The sequence below is a fragment of the Sinohyriopsis cumingii genome, unplaced genomic scaffold, assembly GCF_028554795.1.
Source record: "Sinohyriopsis cumingii isolate HCF-2022 unplaced genomic scaffold, ASM2855479v2 utg000974l, whole genome shotgun sequence".
In the NCBI taxonomy this organism is placed as follows: Eukaryota; Metazoa; Mollusca; class Bivalvia; order Unionida; family Unionidae; genus Sinohyriopsis; species Sinohyriopsis cumingii.
Window position 1 is genome coordinate 625154 of NW_028315950.1, and position 20726 is coordinate 645879.

Below are 20726 nucleotides of genomic sequence, written 5' to 3' on the forward strand. Positions count from 1 at the left end.
TCGAAATCGATTTTAGAATGACGTGAGCAAGTGAATACATACAACTTGAGACGTAGACAATTTGAAGATAAATTCTTTCAAAGAGACCTCACCATTTAAAAACAAAGTGATGTGCTTTGAGTGATCATGCGATAAAATATCGTAATAAGGATCATCAGAGAATGTGTGTGTGTGTGTGTGTGTGTGTGTGTGTGATTTGGATTTTTAACGTAGCTTTAACAATTTGTCAATCATATCGCTACGATGTCTGCAGTGTGGCAGTTTATAGTGATGTCTTGTACTGGGGCATCATGCCGCAGACATGTATCATGATCTCCCACTCAGTCATATTATCCCGAAACCAAGCTGACCAGTCCTAACACTAACCTCTTAATGCTGAGCGCCAAATGAGGCAGCTGTTAGTACCATTTTTGTAACTCTTTGGTATGACTCAATCGGGGATCGAAACCACGATCCCCCGCATCCGAGCATCAGAGAAACAACATATAGATAGACACATTTTTATATATGTGTCACTGCAGATTAATACAAAGATAGATTGATATATTGATGGACAGCTGGAAGGTCAAATTGATATGATGTTGTAACGATGTACAGATGAATCGACGATGGCAGTTTTATGTAATTACGGATTGACAGAGGAGAGAAAGACAAAATGATAAGCATTAGTTTGCATGTTTCTACTTGTAGTTAAGGTACATATAAATTAGAAGATAGAAAAATTGAGTAATCGAACAATTAACAGAGAACAAATGATATATTTTCAAATTCTGTTGTAAACATTTTAACGCTTTTATTTCTAATCCTAAAGGAAAATGCATATGACATAAATTATTCGAAACTAATCCCACAAGATGTTTGTTTTTTAAAAATAGTCTCATCTTCACAGTAACAGGAAGTTTTCAATGTCATGGACCACAATGAAATGTACGATAATCAAACATTGTCAGACATTGTCCAAACTTAACAATGAGGTGCTGCAAAGCCGGCAATCACCAGAAATGTGTTATGCCAAACTGGTTTCTAATTTGTGCCACAATCAATCCCAGCTGAATCAAGCATATTAATGTGTTATGTAAAACTGGTTTCTTCTTTGATAAGCACCCACAATTCGCCCAAGTTGAATCAAACATACTAATGCGACTGTAAATGAAAACTCGTGCAGGTACCAACTAGAGTAGTTCGTTCATCAGTCAACACGCTATTCCACAAGATTTCCATTGTATTAGTTAGTGATAGCAACACTTACCATATTTCCAAGACAAACAAATACAACTTCCCAAGACACTTCCCAAGAAACCCATGACCTAAAAATGTCCACAGTCACCACAAACTTCCTTAGATCTGTACCAAGTACACGAAACAAGGGTATTAGGTGCCCTAGCCGAATCTTCCACCTTGCATACCTCCTCCCAGATCGTTTGTTATACACTGTTCATTATTATTAATTAGTACACATTTGGCTTGATAATGTATTAATTTCATTATTTATTCTGCGTACTTAATTGGTATTTTTATGTTTATATCTGCTCGTGCTTAAAAATATTCAACTTGGAGTCGACAGTCACCCCATTAGCCTCATTAACATGTCCGCATTAATGAGCAGTATTCATACAAACAATTTCATGTTGCTTTAACCCGCTGGCTGCGCAATAATACCAACACATAACAACTTTTTCTTATTTTGTTCTTTGCTAAGAGTAACATTTATAGCTGGTTTCTAATTAAATGAGTATTCAGATTTTCATTAAAAAAAACTGGTGATCTTTGTCTAAAGTTAAGGTAAAGAATAGTAGCTTATATATGTTGATTCTGATAATAATCTTGCAAAATTGCAGTGTTACTTTACAACACTTGTTTGAGTACAATAATCTATATCGGAGTTTGTCCCAAGGAAAAGGAAATTGCAGTAGCGGGTTTAAGAATAGTGATCCCCTTGATTGGGATTTCCTTGTCTCGGTCCCCGACATATATTCTTTATGTGTTGGCCACAATCAAATCACATAAAATCTTAATAGTGACCAGACATTTTCAATAGACTTGGATCATGACACAATCCCATAACAAGCAAGCAATGTCATAAATGCCTTCACCATAATGCTCTTGTTATATTTGAAAATTAAACTGATCGCTGAAAACCAAAGGAACGGTCAAGTTTACCTCCTTCTAAAAATCAAATCAATATCCATTATATCGGCCAATGGATACTTTCCGCAGAAGGCAATACACATTATATCCAGAACACGGAACGGTCATTCATTCCAATGAACATTTTTGCAACAGATGTCTCCATTTGTTTGCATAGAAACAAACAAATTTGAGACATTTGTAAGTGGAAATTAAAAACAGCAATCGTTTTAAAAGTAACAATTCTTATTATGACATATTTGCAAGGAATTTAAAAACAATTGCATTGCTTCAGATTCAAGCAAAGAAAACCTTTCAAATGGCATTAACCGGAAAAGAAGATCAATCCACACAATGACTCTTGTTCACCGCCATTTACAGTTACTACACTTTGCGAAGGGATTGCATCCCGGGTAAGAAAGAATCATGTTGATTTCGCGCCAGAATATCAAATATAAAGATCACAGAGACTGATCGAAAAAATCTGGATTTTACACTATAAATCGAGTCATCTATCGTCAAGAGTTATACAATGTATTGTAGACAACAAATCGAGTCATCTACTCTCAAGAGTTATAACTTTATGAATGACTTCAGCTTCAGGAAAGATAAAGCGTCGTGAGCTGGGAGTCAGACAGTCATAAGTCAAGATCATTGTAAATGAAAAATTGGTTTCTGTGCATAACGTCTAGTTCACAACCTTCGGTCCACGAAAACGTGGATAATGTACTAATTGTTTTAGAAATAACTACTGATTTGGAGTTAAAGGTCAAAGTCACTATTTAACAAGTAAATGCTTTGGCATCAGAACTTTAGTTCTGGACCGTGTACCTTAACCATTGTTTGCTGAAGATTTACACTCGGGTATGGAAGCAGCTCGTTAATTTTGAGGTCAAAATATCGAAAGTCAGGATAATTATGGCTAAAGAAAAACAGGGTTTTTCCAGACTAGTTTTGCTCTTGAGATAGTTCCATATGCAAACGCAGTGGATGGCTTGTGATTACATCAACACAAAGACCTATATGATGTACCATCTCAAGGACAGAGACCATTTTCTGGGTAAATCTAACAATACAATAATGGTTTTCGTTTTCGTTCTTCTAATGAAAGTGTTCCTATTCAGGGAGTAGAGTGTGGCTTTGTTAATGTTCCTCTCCATTGTATAAATTCGTCATTAGACTTAGTCTCAGGACCTGTGATAATCGGAACAGTCTCTCCTTTACCGGTTGAGGGCATTTATTTATCACTAGGCAACGACCTAGCTGGAGACAATGTTGTGGTTAATCCACTTGTAACTGACAAGCCTTGCTTGGATCAAACTTCGATCCAAGAGAAAAGCAATTCCCTGATTTATTCACAGCTTGTACAGTTACCAGAGCTATGACAAAGAAAGCTCTTGAGAATGATGTTGATAAGAAAATTATTCCTTTAGCTGACACATGTATTGGTCAGGCTTTTGATGAGGTCACTTTCACTCCTTGTTTGGAACAATCAGAAGGTATTGATCATAGTGATCCTCTTTAAACGACTCATTCTCTTTATTCTAATCAGGGTGATAAACGACAATCACTTGTCGTCGAACAGGAAAAATATCCTGAGATCTCCTGTTTGTTTCAAAGGGCCGTTAGTGAAACTGAAGCTACTGAAGTTCCTGTCTGTTATTTTATTAAAAGTGGAATTCTTATGAGAAAATGGAGACCTCCAGAGGTACCTGCTGATGATAAATGGTCGGTGAACTATCAAATTGTAGTTCCAAGTCAGGTAACCAATATATGTTGACCATTATGAGTGGATTAACAAGGTGTTCAGAGGCAATTCCTTTGAGGAATATTAAAACTTTTATAAAGTTTTTTAAAGTCATATTGGCCTTCCCAACTCTGTACAATCGGGTCAAGGGTCAAAGTGTAGGTCTGGAACTTTCCAGCCTATTATGCTTGAATTTGGCATTCAGCAATTGAAGTAAAAAGTGAATTTTAATGGAGAGAAATTTTAAATTTGGTAATAGCGGAGTTCTGCTCTCTTGCTCATTCTTCAAAATTGTCTTCAGATTAGATATCGCGGCCCTTACCAGGTTAAGAAGAAAATTAATGAGCTAAATTATAATATTAGTGATCATGGGATCTAAATAATTATAGCAGTACCAGTATATTGACAGAGATATCCAGGTTAAACATGCAATTAATTTAGTTGTACCTGTTCCACTCATTGAAGATTTAAGTGAAGGAATATCATCGGATTCTACACATATTGGAGTGACAAAACTTCGGAATTCAGAAATTATGAATGATCTGGACCAGAAGCTTTCACATTGGCAAGAGCAAGAAATAAATGAACTTAAACAGTTATTATTTGAATATGAGCACTTATTTCCAGATATTCCTACAAGAACGAACAAAATTGTCCATGACGTTGAAATTGTAAATTCCAAACCTGTGAAACAATACCCGTACATGATGAATCTTCTCAAACAGGAATACTTGAAAAAAGAAATTCAATATTTGCTGGAGAATGATTATATAGAGCCCAATAAAAGTGATGAGTTCACCATGCATACTTGTTCCAAAACTAGATAAAACTTTCTGTATGTGTACTGATTATAGGAAGGTGAATAATGTGACAAAAACAGATTCATTGTCATTACTAATAATCGATGACTGTATTGATAGGATCGGGAATGACAAGTATGTCACCAAATTTGACCTTCTGAAAGAATTTTTGCAAATTCCAACAACGGAACGAGCAAAGGAAATTTCGGCATTCGTGACTCTAGATGAACTTTACCAATATAAGGTAATGCCGTTTGGGATTAAAGGTTCGCAAAGTACATTTCAACGTCTCAAGAATATGATTATCTCTGGTCTAGACAGTTGCTATGCTTACATCGATGGCGTCCTCTTCTACAAGGACAACTGGAAAGAACATTTAGCAAGAAATCGGAAAATCTTTAACAGACTCACAGATGCGTGTCTGACAATTAATTTATCTAAATGTGAGTTCTGCAGTGCTAGTGTATTTTTTTCTAGGATATATCGTGGGACATTGACAACAAGCTAAATCAATAGATGTTAAGGTCAAGGCTATCTCTGAATTTTCCGTGCCTGTTAATAAAAAGCAACTGATGCAAATTTTGTTCCAATTTTTCTATAATTGCTGAACCCTTGACGAATTTATTGAGTAAGAAAAACAAGTTCCTTAGGACTGAAAAATGTCAGAAGGCTTTTGACAAGTTTAAAGCCATACTTAAAAGCGCAACAGTTCCTACAGCTCCAAATGTTAACCAATCATTTAAACTGTCTGTTAATGCAAAGGATCTTGGGGTTGGAGCAGTTTTGATTCAAGAAGATGAAAATGGTTTTGGTATCGAGGAGTGTTCGGCTTTGATACTGGTATTGCAGCATTTTGAAGTTTACCTTAGTTCAGTTCCTTCTTCGATTATTGTATTTAGTGACCACAATTCCCTTATTTTCATCGGCAAGATGAAAAAGAAAAATCAAAGACTACTAACGTGGAGTTTGTTGTTACAGGAATATAATCTTGATATCAGGCACATCAAGGGAAAAGATAATTTGATAGCTGACGCACTTTCCCGTATATAACAATGTATTATTTCATGTACACTGTGGGTAATTTATATTAGTTCTTTTTACGCTCATGTATAATTAGTCCGTGGTAAAAATAAAGCGTTACAATATAAATATTTCTTTTTCGGGGTGGGGGGAATGTTATGTATATTTAATTTAATTTTGCATCTTATGTAATTGTTTGTAAGTTTTAACATTTTTCTATATTTGTATTTCATAAGTCAGAATAATGTAGTTCTGTTTATTAGGAACTCATACTTTCTACAGAAAATAGTTTGACCTTGACTGTTCATTTTAATAAACACATATGACTGACCTGGTTCTCGACCTTAATTCAAAATTAGTAACAGCCACGTGAACAAGCTATTATTTTTTTATTGTGTGACTAAAAAGAGTGAGGTCGAGGCTGTATTGAATACGCACCTTATGCTTAAAAATAGTTTTTATTGAAGTAAACAACTTTTATTCTCGGAGTTAAATGATAGGTTCTTAACAAGGACATGTAGGTGCTACGTGATTTTTTCATATGTAAACGTGACCACGTGACCCTTATCCGGGGCATACAATTTAAGTTTTTAAACCATCTTTTTCGAGAAATAATCAAAGTTGGGCTTTTACACTGGAAAGTGTCTCTTGCGTCAGTTGGAGTTATTTAAAATTATTTGGATTCAAAAGGATCGATTCTTTTTTTCCTAGAAATATGCGTTTGCTCATACGAAACTATATAACAAACACGTCTCTTACAAACATTTATTCAGACTTCCGAAACCGGAGTGATATTTCTTATTTCTACAATGAACTGTAGATTTCAACCCAGTACAGATTACAGCATACGTCATCGCCTTCCATCTTTGATTCTTCGTCGGGACTCGAACTTGAAGTCATTAGAACATTTTATTAATAGGACTTCTAAAATTTTATTCTTGGATTATTATTCTTGGATTATATTTGGATTTGATTCTTCAAACCGTACGTTCATATTTTTCATTGTTACAGTATTTTTCCAGGGATATAAATTATTGTACTTTTCAAAGCTTGTTGTTTTCATTCTTTCTTTTGTTATTGTTTATTCGAGCCAAACATGTTACATAAGACTTCATAGAAGACTAAGACGGATGGGTCTTCTATCTTATCGCTCATTAACTCTCGTTGTCTTTTTAGTATTAATAATTACTTTCATGAAATGTGCAATGTTATTAATTAAAGGATCACGTGATCAAAGGATAAAGATTCTAGACAAGTAAACAAAAGAGAGATGTCCAAGACAAATAAAATATAATGTTACCAAAACCTGGAAAGGAATAATATTTAGTATGCAATGTACTTACATCACTATGAATTCACGATTATATATTCGAAGGAATATTAATACTAGTAATAACAGGAATTCCTTTATATGTATAATCTAAGGAAGATAAATTAGTTAAAACGTCTCGTATCATTAATGTACTTTTGAATCAGTATAAATGCATTCAAACTTTGTTCTGTTCAAATTCCGACGTCAAATAAATGAGTTTGTTGAGACTGGAACTCGTATTTCGTGAAAGACTACTTATTATATTTTGCCTTTGAACCGTGTATTGATTGCATATAAAAATATAATGACATGTACTTTCCACTTCTACCCAACAGTTACATAGCGGATTGTCTATCAGGTGAATATATTACTGCTACGTTTATGCGATGTAAGAATAAAAACAAGGCCCCCCAAGACAAGGAAAATGGGGAGAGTGTCAAAAAATGTAGATCTTTCTTTTCTTTCGTAAAATTAAAAACGAAGCTTGTCGCTAAAAGGTGCGGCAGAGGTTCTACTCTGTTCTTTGTATCGATTACAATAATCACCAATGACTTAATTGTTCCATTTACTCATGTTCAGTAAACCTATGTGAGAGCCTCAGAACAAGTGTGATAATGTATGCATCAGGTGTCACAATTTACAACTGTTCAAATATCTTGGCGCTCAGCATCAAGAGGTTATTGTTAGGTCATGTCGGACTTGTGCCAGGACAATGTGACTGGGTGGGATAGCATGCTACACGTCTGCGGTATAATGCCCCAGTGCTAGACATCACTATAACCTGCCACACTGCAGACATCGTTGCGATATGACTGAAAAATTGTTAAAGCTACGTTAAAAATCCAAATCACACACACCCAGTCATTTACCTGTATTATCGTACGTCTGAATCATGCATTACCACTTTTTAAACAATAACATTAACGTTTAATTATTATATCTAAAGAAAAGAAGACCCAACATTGCATTATATAAAGCAAACTGAATGTAAAAGTAGAATTCGCTGCGGAATACTCCCAATTCCAAAACGAAAGCGAAAGTACTTACTATAGATAGTCCATAAAGGGTAAAATGCTGTGTCAATAGTTTCGATCCATGGATACTTGGACCAGATTCAAAGCCCATTCAAAAGTAGGCTAAGGTAGACTACTTCGTACAATTGTCCCATCTGCCACTAAAGAAAATTCAGTTCAATGTTCTTATTCATGCACCACAATAATACGTAGACATTTAGTGTAGTTTTAATTACGTACGACAGGTATTCAGAAATTTAAGTCCGAGGTTCGTGTCAGCAACATTAGACTAGCAAACAAAAGTCTGATAAGAAAATGACGCCGTAGCGTAAAATTGTATCAATATAACTTATTAATTTTGGATATTATAAAAGGCATTTTGAACTGATTTGAACTATACAAGATCTTCTAACGGATTATGCTACTTCTATATTGTATTTTATATCAAAAGTTTACAAATGAAATATTAAAAATATTGCTGTTGTTTTGTAGTCTAAATGGCGTATCTTTGAACCACTAAAACTTACACCATGTTTAGTTAGTATGCGATGACAACAATACTACAAGATACTAAACAGGACAATATTTCAACAAAGCGGAAATATTTAAACTTTTTGCATTAGTTTCCTATTTCTTCTGACATAATTTCTTCTTTCGCTGTGGAAATAATGTGCGTATCTCTCTTTCATTGGTACTGCTAAATATAGAAAGGGATATATTAGGCTAGTATATACTACCATAATCGTTTTGATATTATCTCCACACTTCTTTAATCCCTGCCACTAAACTGTTCTTGTTTGTTGATTGCATTTTGCACTACATCATGACACAGACGCATGTATGTATATATATATATATATATATATATATATATATATATATATATATTACTTATTTATCTGTGTGTGTGTGTGTGTGTGTGTGTGAAAAAGTCGTATTGATTAGTCGTACTCACAACATCACGGGCTTTGAAAATATGTATTACATTTAACGCATCTCATGTAAATTGTCTCACGGCTCATGGGATCGGTTTGCGTTGACAGTGCACACTATAGATTCAGTCAATGCAATATTTTGTCATCGCCCAGTTTGTTTTAAATTCTGTAGTACTATCAGTATGACAGATTTTGGCAACTTTTCCATTTTTCTTTCTGCAGAGTATTTGAGTCTAACTGTAACATTGACGATATGTAAATGTTATAATCTATTTATGATTTCAATAATATTATGTTTCTGCCTGTACGTTTATCCATGACTAGGCTGCGAGATGGTTAAAGATAAAAGAGATTGTGTGCATATTTCCATCTATGGCATCAATATAAAAAGTATATTCTAAAATCAACATCACTAAATGATATTAGCAATAAGTAATATATTTTTTCAGATTCGTGCAATAGCAGCAATGATATGACGTTAATTTTTTTAATAATGGATGTGTATAGCCTTATGGAAATCCCTATTTTTTTCAGATGTAATGTATTCAGGTATTATTTAAGTTTCAACGCTCTTCCTTCATTCATGAAAATATGTATTATTTTCTTTGTACCATAAAATAATCTCATATACTTTAAAATTTGTCCTAAACGTTTTCTCTGTTCCTCTGGTACATAGCAATAAAGACCAGTGTTCCCGGTTCTGATTCTGAACAATCCAAACCACGGCCCCCAAACCAGCATACTAATTATAGTAATGGAATCTCTAATTAGGAGGTTTCCTGTATCACGTGTTGTATAGCTTGTAGGTTTCCTATATCACTAGTTGTCTAGTTACTACATTACCTATATTACAGGTTGTTTAGCTGCAATTATTTACAAGAACAGCTTATTTTGCGTTATCGATCACAACAAAAGTACTAATTTATGTACCCAGGCCAGCGGTGTCCCCAGTACACGTCTTCTGTAATTCAATGAAATGCTAGGAGGTCATTGTTCATAACAGGTCATCGGGTATAAAGACGGCATATCTATAAGTATATGTCGATCGAAATATTTGTGCTATACAACAAAGTTCTTTGTGGTGAACAGTGCGTCAGTTCATTCACTCAAAGTACTTCTGGTATCTCTACAAACATTCTCAGTAAACGTATATGCCGATCGTAATCGATTATAAAATCACGTGCGCAAGGAACCAATTGATAATAGAGACCCTTTGTATTTTCAGTACGTTGTTACGATTTCAAATATCTTAACTGCTTAAAAGTAAATTGGCGTGATTTATCTAATCATGTGCTAAAATAAATAGATCATATCTTAAAAGAGAAAAATGGTAAATCCATTCAAAACATATAATGTATGTCGCCATCTTTCCAGCAGAATTTATTTCATAAGAATTTAGAAAACTCCTAATACTAGAGGTTCTCATTATTATTGCGCTTTACAAGAAAGTTATTTGAAGTGAACAGTGTGTCACTTCACCCCTCAAAGAACTCCACTTTCATCTGCACAAACTTTCTTAGTATGACCATCCAATTATCAATATCCAATATGTATGACCTTTTATTCATATCCTGGAAAATGCACCTTCAGCCGCATGTCGGTTTTTAAATTGTCTGCCCTAGCCATTCTTTGATAATATTATTCAGAAACAAAATCACCCTGAGCCCAATCAGGCTGTATGGGTGGGTAGCATTCATAGTTGACATTATGAGGTATCCAAGCTAAAATATGGGGTCGAGAGTGGCCGAGTGGTCTAAAGCGCTCTCGGTTATGGATCACTGCCATCTCACCTCTGTCTGCGTGGGTTCTCGTCTCGGATTCGGCCAATGTGGGTATGTGAGAAAGCTTGCCAGTAGCTTCTCCTGGGTCGGTGGTTCTTTCTGGGGTTTTCCGGGTTCTTCCTCTACCATTAATACTGGCCGCCATGTATAGCCTATCGTGTGCTGAAAAATTGCGTTAAACCCTACAACAACAACAACAACCAAGCTAAAATATCGGTGCACACATCTTGCGTTGTAACCGGCATACGTGGTTTAAAAATCACCAAATGAAAACTAGATTGTTCATTTTTAGAAACTGGCACACGGTATAACGTTGACGTAGGTAAACGTATATATCGATTCTGATAATCGAAATCGATTATAGAATGCCGTGTGCAAATAAAAACATACAACTTAAAACGGAACACATTTTCAACACACAAAAAAAATTTGCTTTTAAAAAATGATCTCAGACATTTAAAAATGAAGATGTGTATTTTAACTGAAAATGCGATAAAGCAAAATTATTAGAATCAGAAACAATATATTTATGAATGGATTTATATTCGTGTACCAATGCAACAAAAATCTAAGACAGAAGAATGAACGGATGAACAGGTGTAAAGTTAGACTGATACGACAGATGTACATATGAACCGACAGTGGCAGTTTGGTGTAAATTTTTGACAGAGAGAGGAGATAAAGACAAAATGGTAAGAATTGGTTGATATATAAATGTCTGAACTTGTTGTTAAAGTATATATATATATATATATATATATATATATATATATATATATATATATATATATATATATATATATATATATATATTTCATATATTATCTATTTGCATGCATAGTTGACATTATGAGCTATCCAAGCTAAAACACGGAGTCCCGAGTGGCCGAGTGGTCTAAAGCGCTCTCCGTTACGGATCACTGCCATCTTTGACCGATTAAAACCTATAGCATTCAAACATTGTCTCCCCTTAATAATGACAGAAAATTTTCAATGACTTGGACCACGATCAAATCCCATAGCACTCACAAATTATTTCGTTTAATAGTGACTGGACATTGTCAATCGACTTAGACCATGACCAAATCCCATAACACTCAATCATTGTCATAAATACCATGGCAAAAATGCAATCTTTTGGATCTGAAATTTAAAGAAATGCCTGATTGCAGACATGTCAACGGAAGACAAATTTTACATTCTTCCAAAAGCAAACAGATGTTAACTATATCTATCAATGGCTATTCTCCAGAAAAAAATAAAACAAATCATACTCGAAATACTGAACAGTCATCGCTTCTATTGTACACCTTTGCCATAGATTTTCCCAGCGTTTTGTATGGAAAAAACACAAGGGAGACATTTAGCAGTGGAAGTTAAAAATAGCAATCTTTTTCAAAGTATTACTTCTTATTTAAGCATATCTGCAAGAAAAAAAAAATAATTAGAATATAACGTCAGATTCCGTCAAATAATAATTTGCAAAGGATTGCAATAACAGGGCGATCAAATGTTCAGTGTTGTATTTTCCCTAGCATAATTTCACTTATTCACTTATCAATTATTAAATATGAATGGACCGACATCTTTTCAAAAACTGGTGTCTGACAATTGTTCTGAAAATAAATCTAAAATCAAATTAATCAAATGAGTATATATTCTGCATAAGGGAATATTTTTATGTACTTTACATGAAAGCAAAACTTATCTATGTTTCTGGGTAGACAAAAATGAAACCGAAACGAGCTATTTCTTCGTATCGGAAACGGACGTGTCAATAGTATATACCTCGGGTAAAGTTAAGAACTTTAAGGTCTTGGGAATAGAGGTAGCAAAGGATTTATTTCAGTAAAGGTCTTAGTTTACGAGTTGTATAATTCACGTCATCTTTAGAGATTATAAGCTTACCCTTTACACAATGACTGCACTGCCACCATCCGAAATACGTTACTCCCAATCCACAATAAGTACTGTTTTTGATAGACGATGCCGACACTCTAGAAAGCCAATAGAGCATACACTGGAAGAAATATGTGAAGGCAGGCAGACGATATCCAGCATTCCTTCAATAACAGTATGCCGGCACAACGATCAGTGGTACACGAAAGACAACAGAAGACTCTGGGTTTTCAAGCACCTTGAAGCTTTAGGCAAGTGTACTACAATAAGTGTAAATATAACAGAACGATCGAATGTACCTAATAAGAAATTTACAACATCCAATGAGGGAATATCTGTCGGGTTCTTTGACCGATATGCTCCAGTTCCGAGTGGGCATTGGTACATAGAGGCAGAAAAACTCCTCTCTTCTATCAATGAGCGTATACGCCAGTCAGCTTCAAAATCCGGAAAAGATGCGGTTTCTCCCGTATGTGAATTAAAAACGGAAACGAGTTCCAAATCCGATTCCAGCATTTCCAGTACCCAAGACTGCGGTGTAGAAATCAACTCAGATCTGGAATCCTCCAACAGCAATAGCAATGGTCAGTGTATCCAAAAGACCCAAGAGAATCCAACTATCACAATTGGCTCTCCTGATAATGAGGATGAATCCAGTCTTGATCCATTAGATGAATGCAACGACAACGCCGACCCCAAAGGTAAGAAAACTATAAACCTTCATGTTACAATCGCAGAATATTTAATAAGACCTAAATTGCATTAGTACTCCATCATTACTGTTCCAAATCCTTCTAAACCATACTTATCAACTGTTGCTATGAAATTGATGATGACCACAACGATAACTACACCAATGACGAACATGAACGGCGTTTGGGGGTGGCAAGTGGAGCGACCGCCCCAGGCCCCGCTCTTGAGGGGGCCCCGCGCTTCAGGCCTAAGGTCGTCCTTATGAGTTTGTCAAGCTGTATTCTCCGGTAAATTGGAAACACTGATAAGGCCGCGCGTAATGCGCGAAATGTTATTATTTCGATTAAAAGATCCATTATCCACAAACAGGATTTTTTTATGAATAACAAAAAAACTAAATTCGTGCGCCAAATCGCGAAAGTTGATCTAGTCTGGACATAATCAGTGTTTGCAGTAGCATACCAATCGAGATACCGATACTCTGGCCCCGCGCGGTCATGGTCGGCCTAGGCCTCGCGTACTCCTAACGGGGCCTCTGATGACGAATGATGACAACAATGATGTTGAAATAATCACGATGATGATAATGTTAATAATATATATTTTCTCGTTTGACTTCCTCTACTTTATTCCCCCTGGAAAGTATATGTTCATTTTTTTCTCACAAGATGATCAAAAATAACAAGAAGGTTGAACACATAATGATGTTAAACATAATGTGCTGAGTAACAATGACTAATGGACTTTTATCTCGATCTTAGTTGCAAGACGTTTTGTATTTATATTCACATAGATTCATTGGAAGGCAAACTGCAGTCTGATGATCAGAGGTCGGATCAAGTTCATCAACTTGATCAATGCCAGAAAGGGGATCAAGACCGATGTCAAAATGACCAGGATTTTGTACGTCATACCCAGAAGTCAATACAGGATCAAATCTTAAATCAACAACTCGAGGTGAGTCAAGCACGTGATCTCCAGATTCAAAATGAAAGGGAGATTATGGATAACGGGGTCAGAAAAGGTGCAAACAGTCTCAAGAGATCACACGTGGGTGTCGAAGAGGAATCCGACTATCCCCATGCCAAAAATATGTGTACAGAAGGGGATATAAAATAAGGATTTATAACAAAAATAATGTCTCCATAGTGTAAACCTAGTGTTACATTTTTTTCAGAGCTGAGTTGGTTGTTCAATAATATCAACCGAATTGAAAGAAAGAAAAAAAAGATAAGAAAAATGACATTGCAATACAAAGATTGTACGACATTAATATGCTTCATTCCATTACAGTAACCGAAGGTTGTTTTTATATGCCATATTAGGATGATATTGCGCCATACTGTTTTATCCCAACGTCCTACCGTTTCTTTTCCCCACTTGGTAGTTTCCCTCCCCCCCCCCCCCCCGCCATCAACCTAACCCTTTTTCAGTTGCAAAAATATCTCTGTTCGTGTCTCTCTAGGAAAAAAGGGTCGCCTGCATGCTTGACTTATTTCCTCTGATCGGAAGCAGCAATATGTGTGTGCAATTCAATAAATTAAATCGAAGTTCATTCAAGGAATTTAAAGGATACTTTTTGTTCAAAAATCAGTCGTTTTTTCTTGTCACCTATAGTCAACGTGATTAGCGATAATTATTATTATTTATTATTTAATCTGCGATTATTATTATTAGTATTGGTAAGATTATTCATATATGTATGTACCTAACCAAGCATTCAATTTCCTTTCAAAGCAATACTGCCAAATATATCTTCTACGAAAGAAAGATGAAAGAAAAGAGAAAGGACCATACTTTGCTTGGCATGGGTGGAACACATATGAAATATCGGAATTTTGTTTTCTTTACAATTCAACTGCTCTAATACTTTCTTAATTTTACTATAATAATAATAATAATGATAATAATAAAACAATATTGCAATGTCTTAAAAAAGCGTCGAAAATGCGATCGCCATATAGCAAACAGGGCATCTCATTGCATCGCGAGTTGTTGTTGTTATGATTATTATTAATGACATAAAGAATCAACAACGAATATTCAGATTCAAATAATGTACATTTTTTGAGAATGATATACTCGTTTAAATTATTGCCCCTTTTAGTTTAAAGTTAATGTTATTGAGTCTAATTTTCATGGACTTTTTAGATTCTGGGGGAAACACTACTGAATGGGACCATCTGGATTCTTAACTTTCTCGTATCGATCTTCTGTCGTTTTCGTGTGTGCTGTGATTTAGCGCTTTCGTAAAAAATGCCTTTAATAGGAGTTATATATATCAATCATTCATAAATGTAATTTGCATGTCAGTTATGTATGTACAGTAGAAATTTACTTTTCTTCTAGACTTGGCTGTGTTTAATTCTAGACTTTGCAGTGCTTGATTCTAGACTTTCCTATTTGTCGGTAATTTAATCTTATAACAGTTTGTTGAAAACCGTACCCTGATTATTTTTGTAAACAATTATATATATTGAAAGGCTTTAGTCCGTTTTCTCGTTCTTTTTTTAAGGAGTGTCTATGGATATTTTTTTTGAAATAAATATTTGTGTTTTGGTCATAGAAAATAAAAGATATTGTACTTATATTTTTTATGTTCACCACCACCCCCCGTATACCGCAAAGTCAGTGTAGAATCTGATGCTACGTGTTTAGGCTCGAATAAACAGTAACACAAGAAAGAATGAAAACAACAAGCTTTGAGGAATAAAATAATTTATTTCCCTGGAACATTACTGTAAAAAAGAAAAAAACATAACTTACGGTTTCAAGAACCAAATCCAAAAATAATCCAAGAATAATCCACGAATAATATTTTAGAAGTCCTGATAAGAAAATGTTCCAATGAATTCAAGTTCGAGTCACGAGGAAGGATCCAAGATGGAAGGCGATGACGTACGATGTATCTTGATCAATGTTGTTGCCTACAGTTCCTTGAAGAAACACAATAAATAATCCTCCGGTTTTAGAAATCCTAATAACATTTTTAAGAAAACATCTTTGTTCAAGAATTCGAAAAATTAAAATAAAACTTTAAAAAAAATCAAAAATTCAATGCTGGTCACAGCAGAACAGAACTTGATATCAAGTGTTTATAAGCCCCAAAACTATGATATCTCTCTCTCAACATCACCATTAATACTAAGTTTTTCGCAATTTTGGAAATGCCAAATTGCGAAATAGAGGATCACGTGATCATGTTTTCATATAAAAATCACGTAGCCCCTGTATGTCCTTGATAAGAACCAATCATTTTACTCCGAGAATAAAAGTTGACCCTCAAACAACGCCATGAACTAAGTCAAAAATAGAAACAATGTTTTTATTATTAGGCATTTATGGAAAGATTTAGTTCAAACTGAATTTTGTGGAAAATACCAAATTCCTAGCAAAAAAAATTACATTACATTGACATGTAAAGAAAATAAAAAGATTTAAAAACCCACAAACAATCAAATCAAATCAAACACAAATTAAATCAAATATAAATTAAATCAAATATACGTAACAAGAAACTGACTTTAATATAAAGTTCAACTGTCTTCCGTACCAACCTGTTAATAAATAAAAATGACCCTGAAGGAAGGTGCTTGTTTATATTTTACAACAATTTTATGTAGAAAACTTTTATGAAAGGCCTGTTTAAGATATACAGGCTGAACGAAAAACAGGTCTGTTAGTACCTTCATAAATAGATATAATTTCTCTAGAGCACGAAAATCTTACAAAGATTAAGCGAAAACGTTTTACCATGGCATTATGGGTCTATCATTGAATATATCCATAGCTTGGGGGGGGGGGGAATAGTCTCATTCGCGATCGGAACATTGATTGGTCCTTTCCGTCCGATGCAGAACAAGCCTCAGAAGTAGTTATGCTTGGTGAATCGTCTCTAATGGATTGCGCTCCATGTTACGACTGGAAAGGCAGACGACATTCCGATTGTGATTTTGTCTCCTACTGCCGCGGTATTGATTCACGTGTGGTATGGTATGAAATTGGCTGGTTCCTCACGAGTGGATCTGCAAATAGCCGATTTTGCACCGGAAAGAAGATAAATAGAAACGCGTGAGAGATAAAATAGCAGCAAACTGAGATCGGGCTAGAAAGGTTGGAACTTCAACTGCAATTTTTTCAGATCGTGGGAAAATAATAGTTGGCAGAAATGATTAGAGGAACATAACTTTTCACTCTCCTCGAATGTATAGCATGTGTTACTGAATTAAGGTAACATAAGGTAAAGTAAGGTACGATAATTTTCGGCATCATTCATTTTGTCTGCACGCACCAATCCCAAATAAAAACACATCACCTGCAAAAGGATGAAACCTGGTCGTGGGTTTAGGAATTGGTGCGTTGCAGATAAATTCGCACGGCTATCCAGTCTCAATATCATAAAATATATACTTAAATCCAAATTACTAGAAGGTATTTATAATAAGTATTGTATTTCTTTAGAAACTAGTAATAGTAACAATGAAATGATGTTAATTTTTATATCAACGAATGTGTACAGCATTTTCGGAAAAATCCATTATCTTCGGAAAATCCACCATATATTCGGAAAAAAATTGTTTTATTTTCCATACCCTTATTTTAAATAACGATACAGCAATAGTACTTTTCTGAAAATGATAGAACATATCTGCTTTCATTGTCATATGTAACAATGTTGGAGTAGGTTCGTCCCTTATGTCTCGAAAACATCGGTCTCGTTTCCTTGGTATCCGAAAATAATCTCATGGTCCTTAAAATATGCCCTAACATCTAATCTTTGTTTCGTTTGGTGGATAAAATTTGTCACAACCGTTCCCTTCTTCTATACAAAATGGTATTACAATTTTAGTATCCGTGTCTCTAATTGCATGTTTTAATATTTTTTTAAAAGATATCTAGTTGCATCAATTGACATGCTCAACTGACATCAGTATATATCGCCTCTGAAATATTGACATATACGTGTAGCGTTGTAGCCGGTACCCGTATTCTGAAAATCAGCTTATGTAAAACTTGACGGTTATTTTTCAGAAAATGGGCACCGGGTATAACGTTGACGTAGTTTAAATGAATTTGACCCTGATAATTGTATTCGATTATAAAATCATGTGCTCAAGTAAATACATAAATTACAGACCCAAATACATTTTATAGAAATAGAAATTGCTTTCAGAGATCCCAACTATTTAAAAACGAAGCGGTCTCTTTTAATTGGACAAGGGAGTTTAAAAATAACATATCTGTTCTTACTGATATAGTGCTAAAGCCTTGATGACATTTACAGTACGTCACCACCTTTCCTGCAATGTATTGCCAGACAAGAAAATAGTAGTTTAGAAGAAAAGAAAAAAACTAGGGGAAACTTTAGAAAGTAATGAATACAATTACATTGTGAATACAATTACATCGTGAATACAATTACATTGTGGATATAATTACATTGTGGATACAATTACATTGTGAATACAATTACATTATGAATATAATTACATTGTGAATACAATTACATCGTGAATACAATTACGAAGTGGATATAATTACATTGTGAATACAATTACATTGTGGATATAATTACATTGTGAATATAATTACATTGTGGATATAATTACATTGTGGATACAATTACATCATTCAGCAAAAATCTTTATTAGTGAGCAGTATGTTGATATATTCATTCAAAGAACTGCCTGGCAACTCGGCACAATTTTCTCTGTCTGATTATTTTGTTCTTAAAAACAAGTATACATTCGCGTTGAGGCATGCTGGAAAACAGTACTTCCAACCGCACGACTACATTCAAATCGTTTGCACCTCAACATATCTTTGACGCCGGGATTCAGCCAAAGGTCAGTTGATCTTAAGTCAGGGCTGTATGGAGATTGTGGCAAAGTTTGAATTGTGTGCTCCTCTAGCATGTCTGTCAATGCGTTATCATTAGCAGGTGTGTGTTGTCATGGGGTAGTTGGACACCTCAAGTTGCGGTGGGCGGACGGGTGATTTGGTAATATTCCACAACTTTTGGCAACACTTTGGAAGCATATAAATCTACAGTGATACTAGCTTACTCGAGTACAGACGCCTCGAAAACCTGACGTTTTGTATCGAGAACAAATATGCGTATAAAACGCTTTACACAGATTAACTCGAGTGACTGGTCTCTGTTCGTTTTCTTCGATCCAGACTGTATTATTTTCTCTTAAGTCGGGCCTAAAAGAATTATTCCATGTTTCACTCCATATAATTATCTCATTCAAATGTCTCTGGTCGCTATTTTTATATTTGTCAGGTAGCTGTTTGTATACTTCACCACGAGCCTGATTTTGATCATCCGTCAACATCTCGTACAAACCTTTCTGAACTAAAAATAATTCTTTAGTATATTAAGAACAACTAACAAGTTGTATATTCTTGACAGGTTAAAAGAACCGAAAAGGTTTTAACAAAATATTCAGAACTTTTTCATATGTTTAGAACTTTTTTTATATATATTTGTATACATAGCACAATGTCCAGTCACAATATCCAGACACGAGGCCAACAAGTCCTAACCTCTTAATGTACAGAGCCAAGCGATGCAGCTGTTGGCACCATTTGTATAAGTCTTTGGTATGACTCGGTAGGTATTCCAACCCGCGACCTCCCGCATCCGAGGCTTACGCTCTAACTACTAGGCCACCGGAGCGGTAAATGTGTATTATATGATGACATTGTGAAATAAAAATGTACATAATTCAATTATCCAGAAAACTCGTTAATCCGGACGTATTTGCTGGGAACGATATTGTAACAAGCCAAGGGGTTACTTGACCGAGCGATGTTAAACCCTGACCCGATTCCGCTAAAAAGTCCTAAGTTTCCTCTAATTCCAACGTGTCCATTCTATAAATAGTTTTACTCTAATTGATACAAGACCACATATCTCACAGCTTCCAAATTGTCTATCAACCGCACAATTGCATGGTTTCTCTTCATTAATTTCCGTAACGTGCCGTCAGCATTTCACGTCTTAGCACTATGCTATTCGACCAACAGGTAACTATTTTTACTATGCCACCTTAGGCCAGTCTAGTCATGTTGATAAGCTACATTTCGCCTGTAACTCTGCATCACATTTACCAATATAACAACAATAAACGGCGCCTGCCGACAACGGAACAGTCCCTTCACGTTTATTCCACTGTGTTATTTACCGGTCTCCAATCATAAACACTGCACCTGTAGTCACACAATCAATGTAGACAACTAGATTTTAATAGGGACTACTGAACGAAAGAGACGCTCATGCGGCTCTGACCTGAATTCACCAAAAGTAAATCATGGCATCATGGAAACTCACTAACACTTCAGAGACGTTTGCCCCTAGTAACTGGCAAATTATTTCGGTCTGAGGAATATTTCC

The 20726-nt window shown here is 35.1% G+C and overlaps 1 protein-coding gene across 1 annotated transcript; it reads left to right on the forward strand.

The window, feature by feature from the left end:
* Positions 1-12490: 12490 nt before the first annotated feature.
* LOC149772893 (uncharacterized) lies at positions 12491-15915 on the forward strand. The gene is made up of 2 exons (XM_089947141.1): positions 12491-13335; positions 14121-15915. The coding sequence occupies exons 1-2, from the start codon at positions 12654-12656 to the stop codon at positions 14444-14446; spliced, it is 1008 nt and encodes a 335-aa protein (XP_089803267.1). The 5' UTR covers positions 12491-12653; the 3' UTR covers positions 14447-15915.
* The last annotated feature ends 4811 nt before the right edge of the window (positions 15916-20726 follow it).

Bases quoted from the DNA above. Each gene is read 5' to 3' on its own strand.
- LOC149772893 (XM_089947141.1), top strand. From the start codon at position 12,654: ATGACTGCACTGCCACCATCCGAAATACGTTACTCCCAATCCACAATA. The intron at 13,336-14,120 runs GTAAGAAAACTA...ATATTCACATAG, and splicing joins CGACAACGCCGACCCCAAAG to ATTCATTGGAAGGCAAACTG.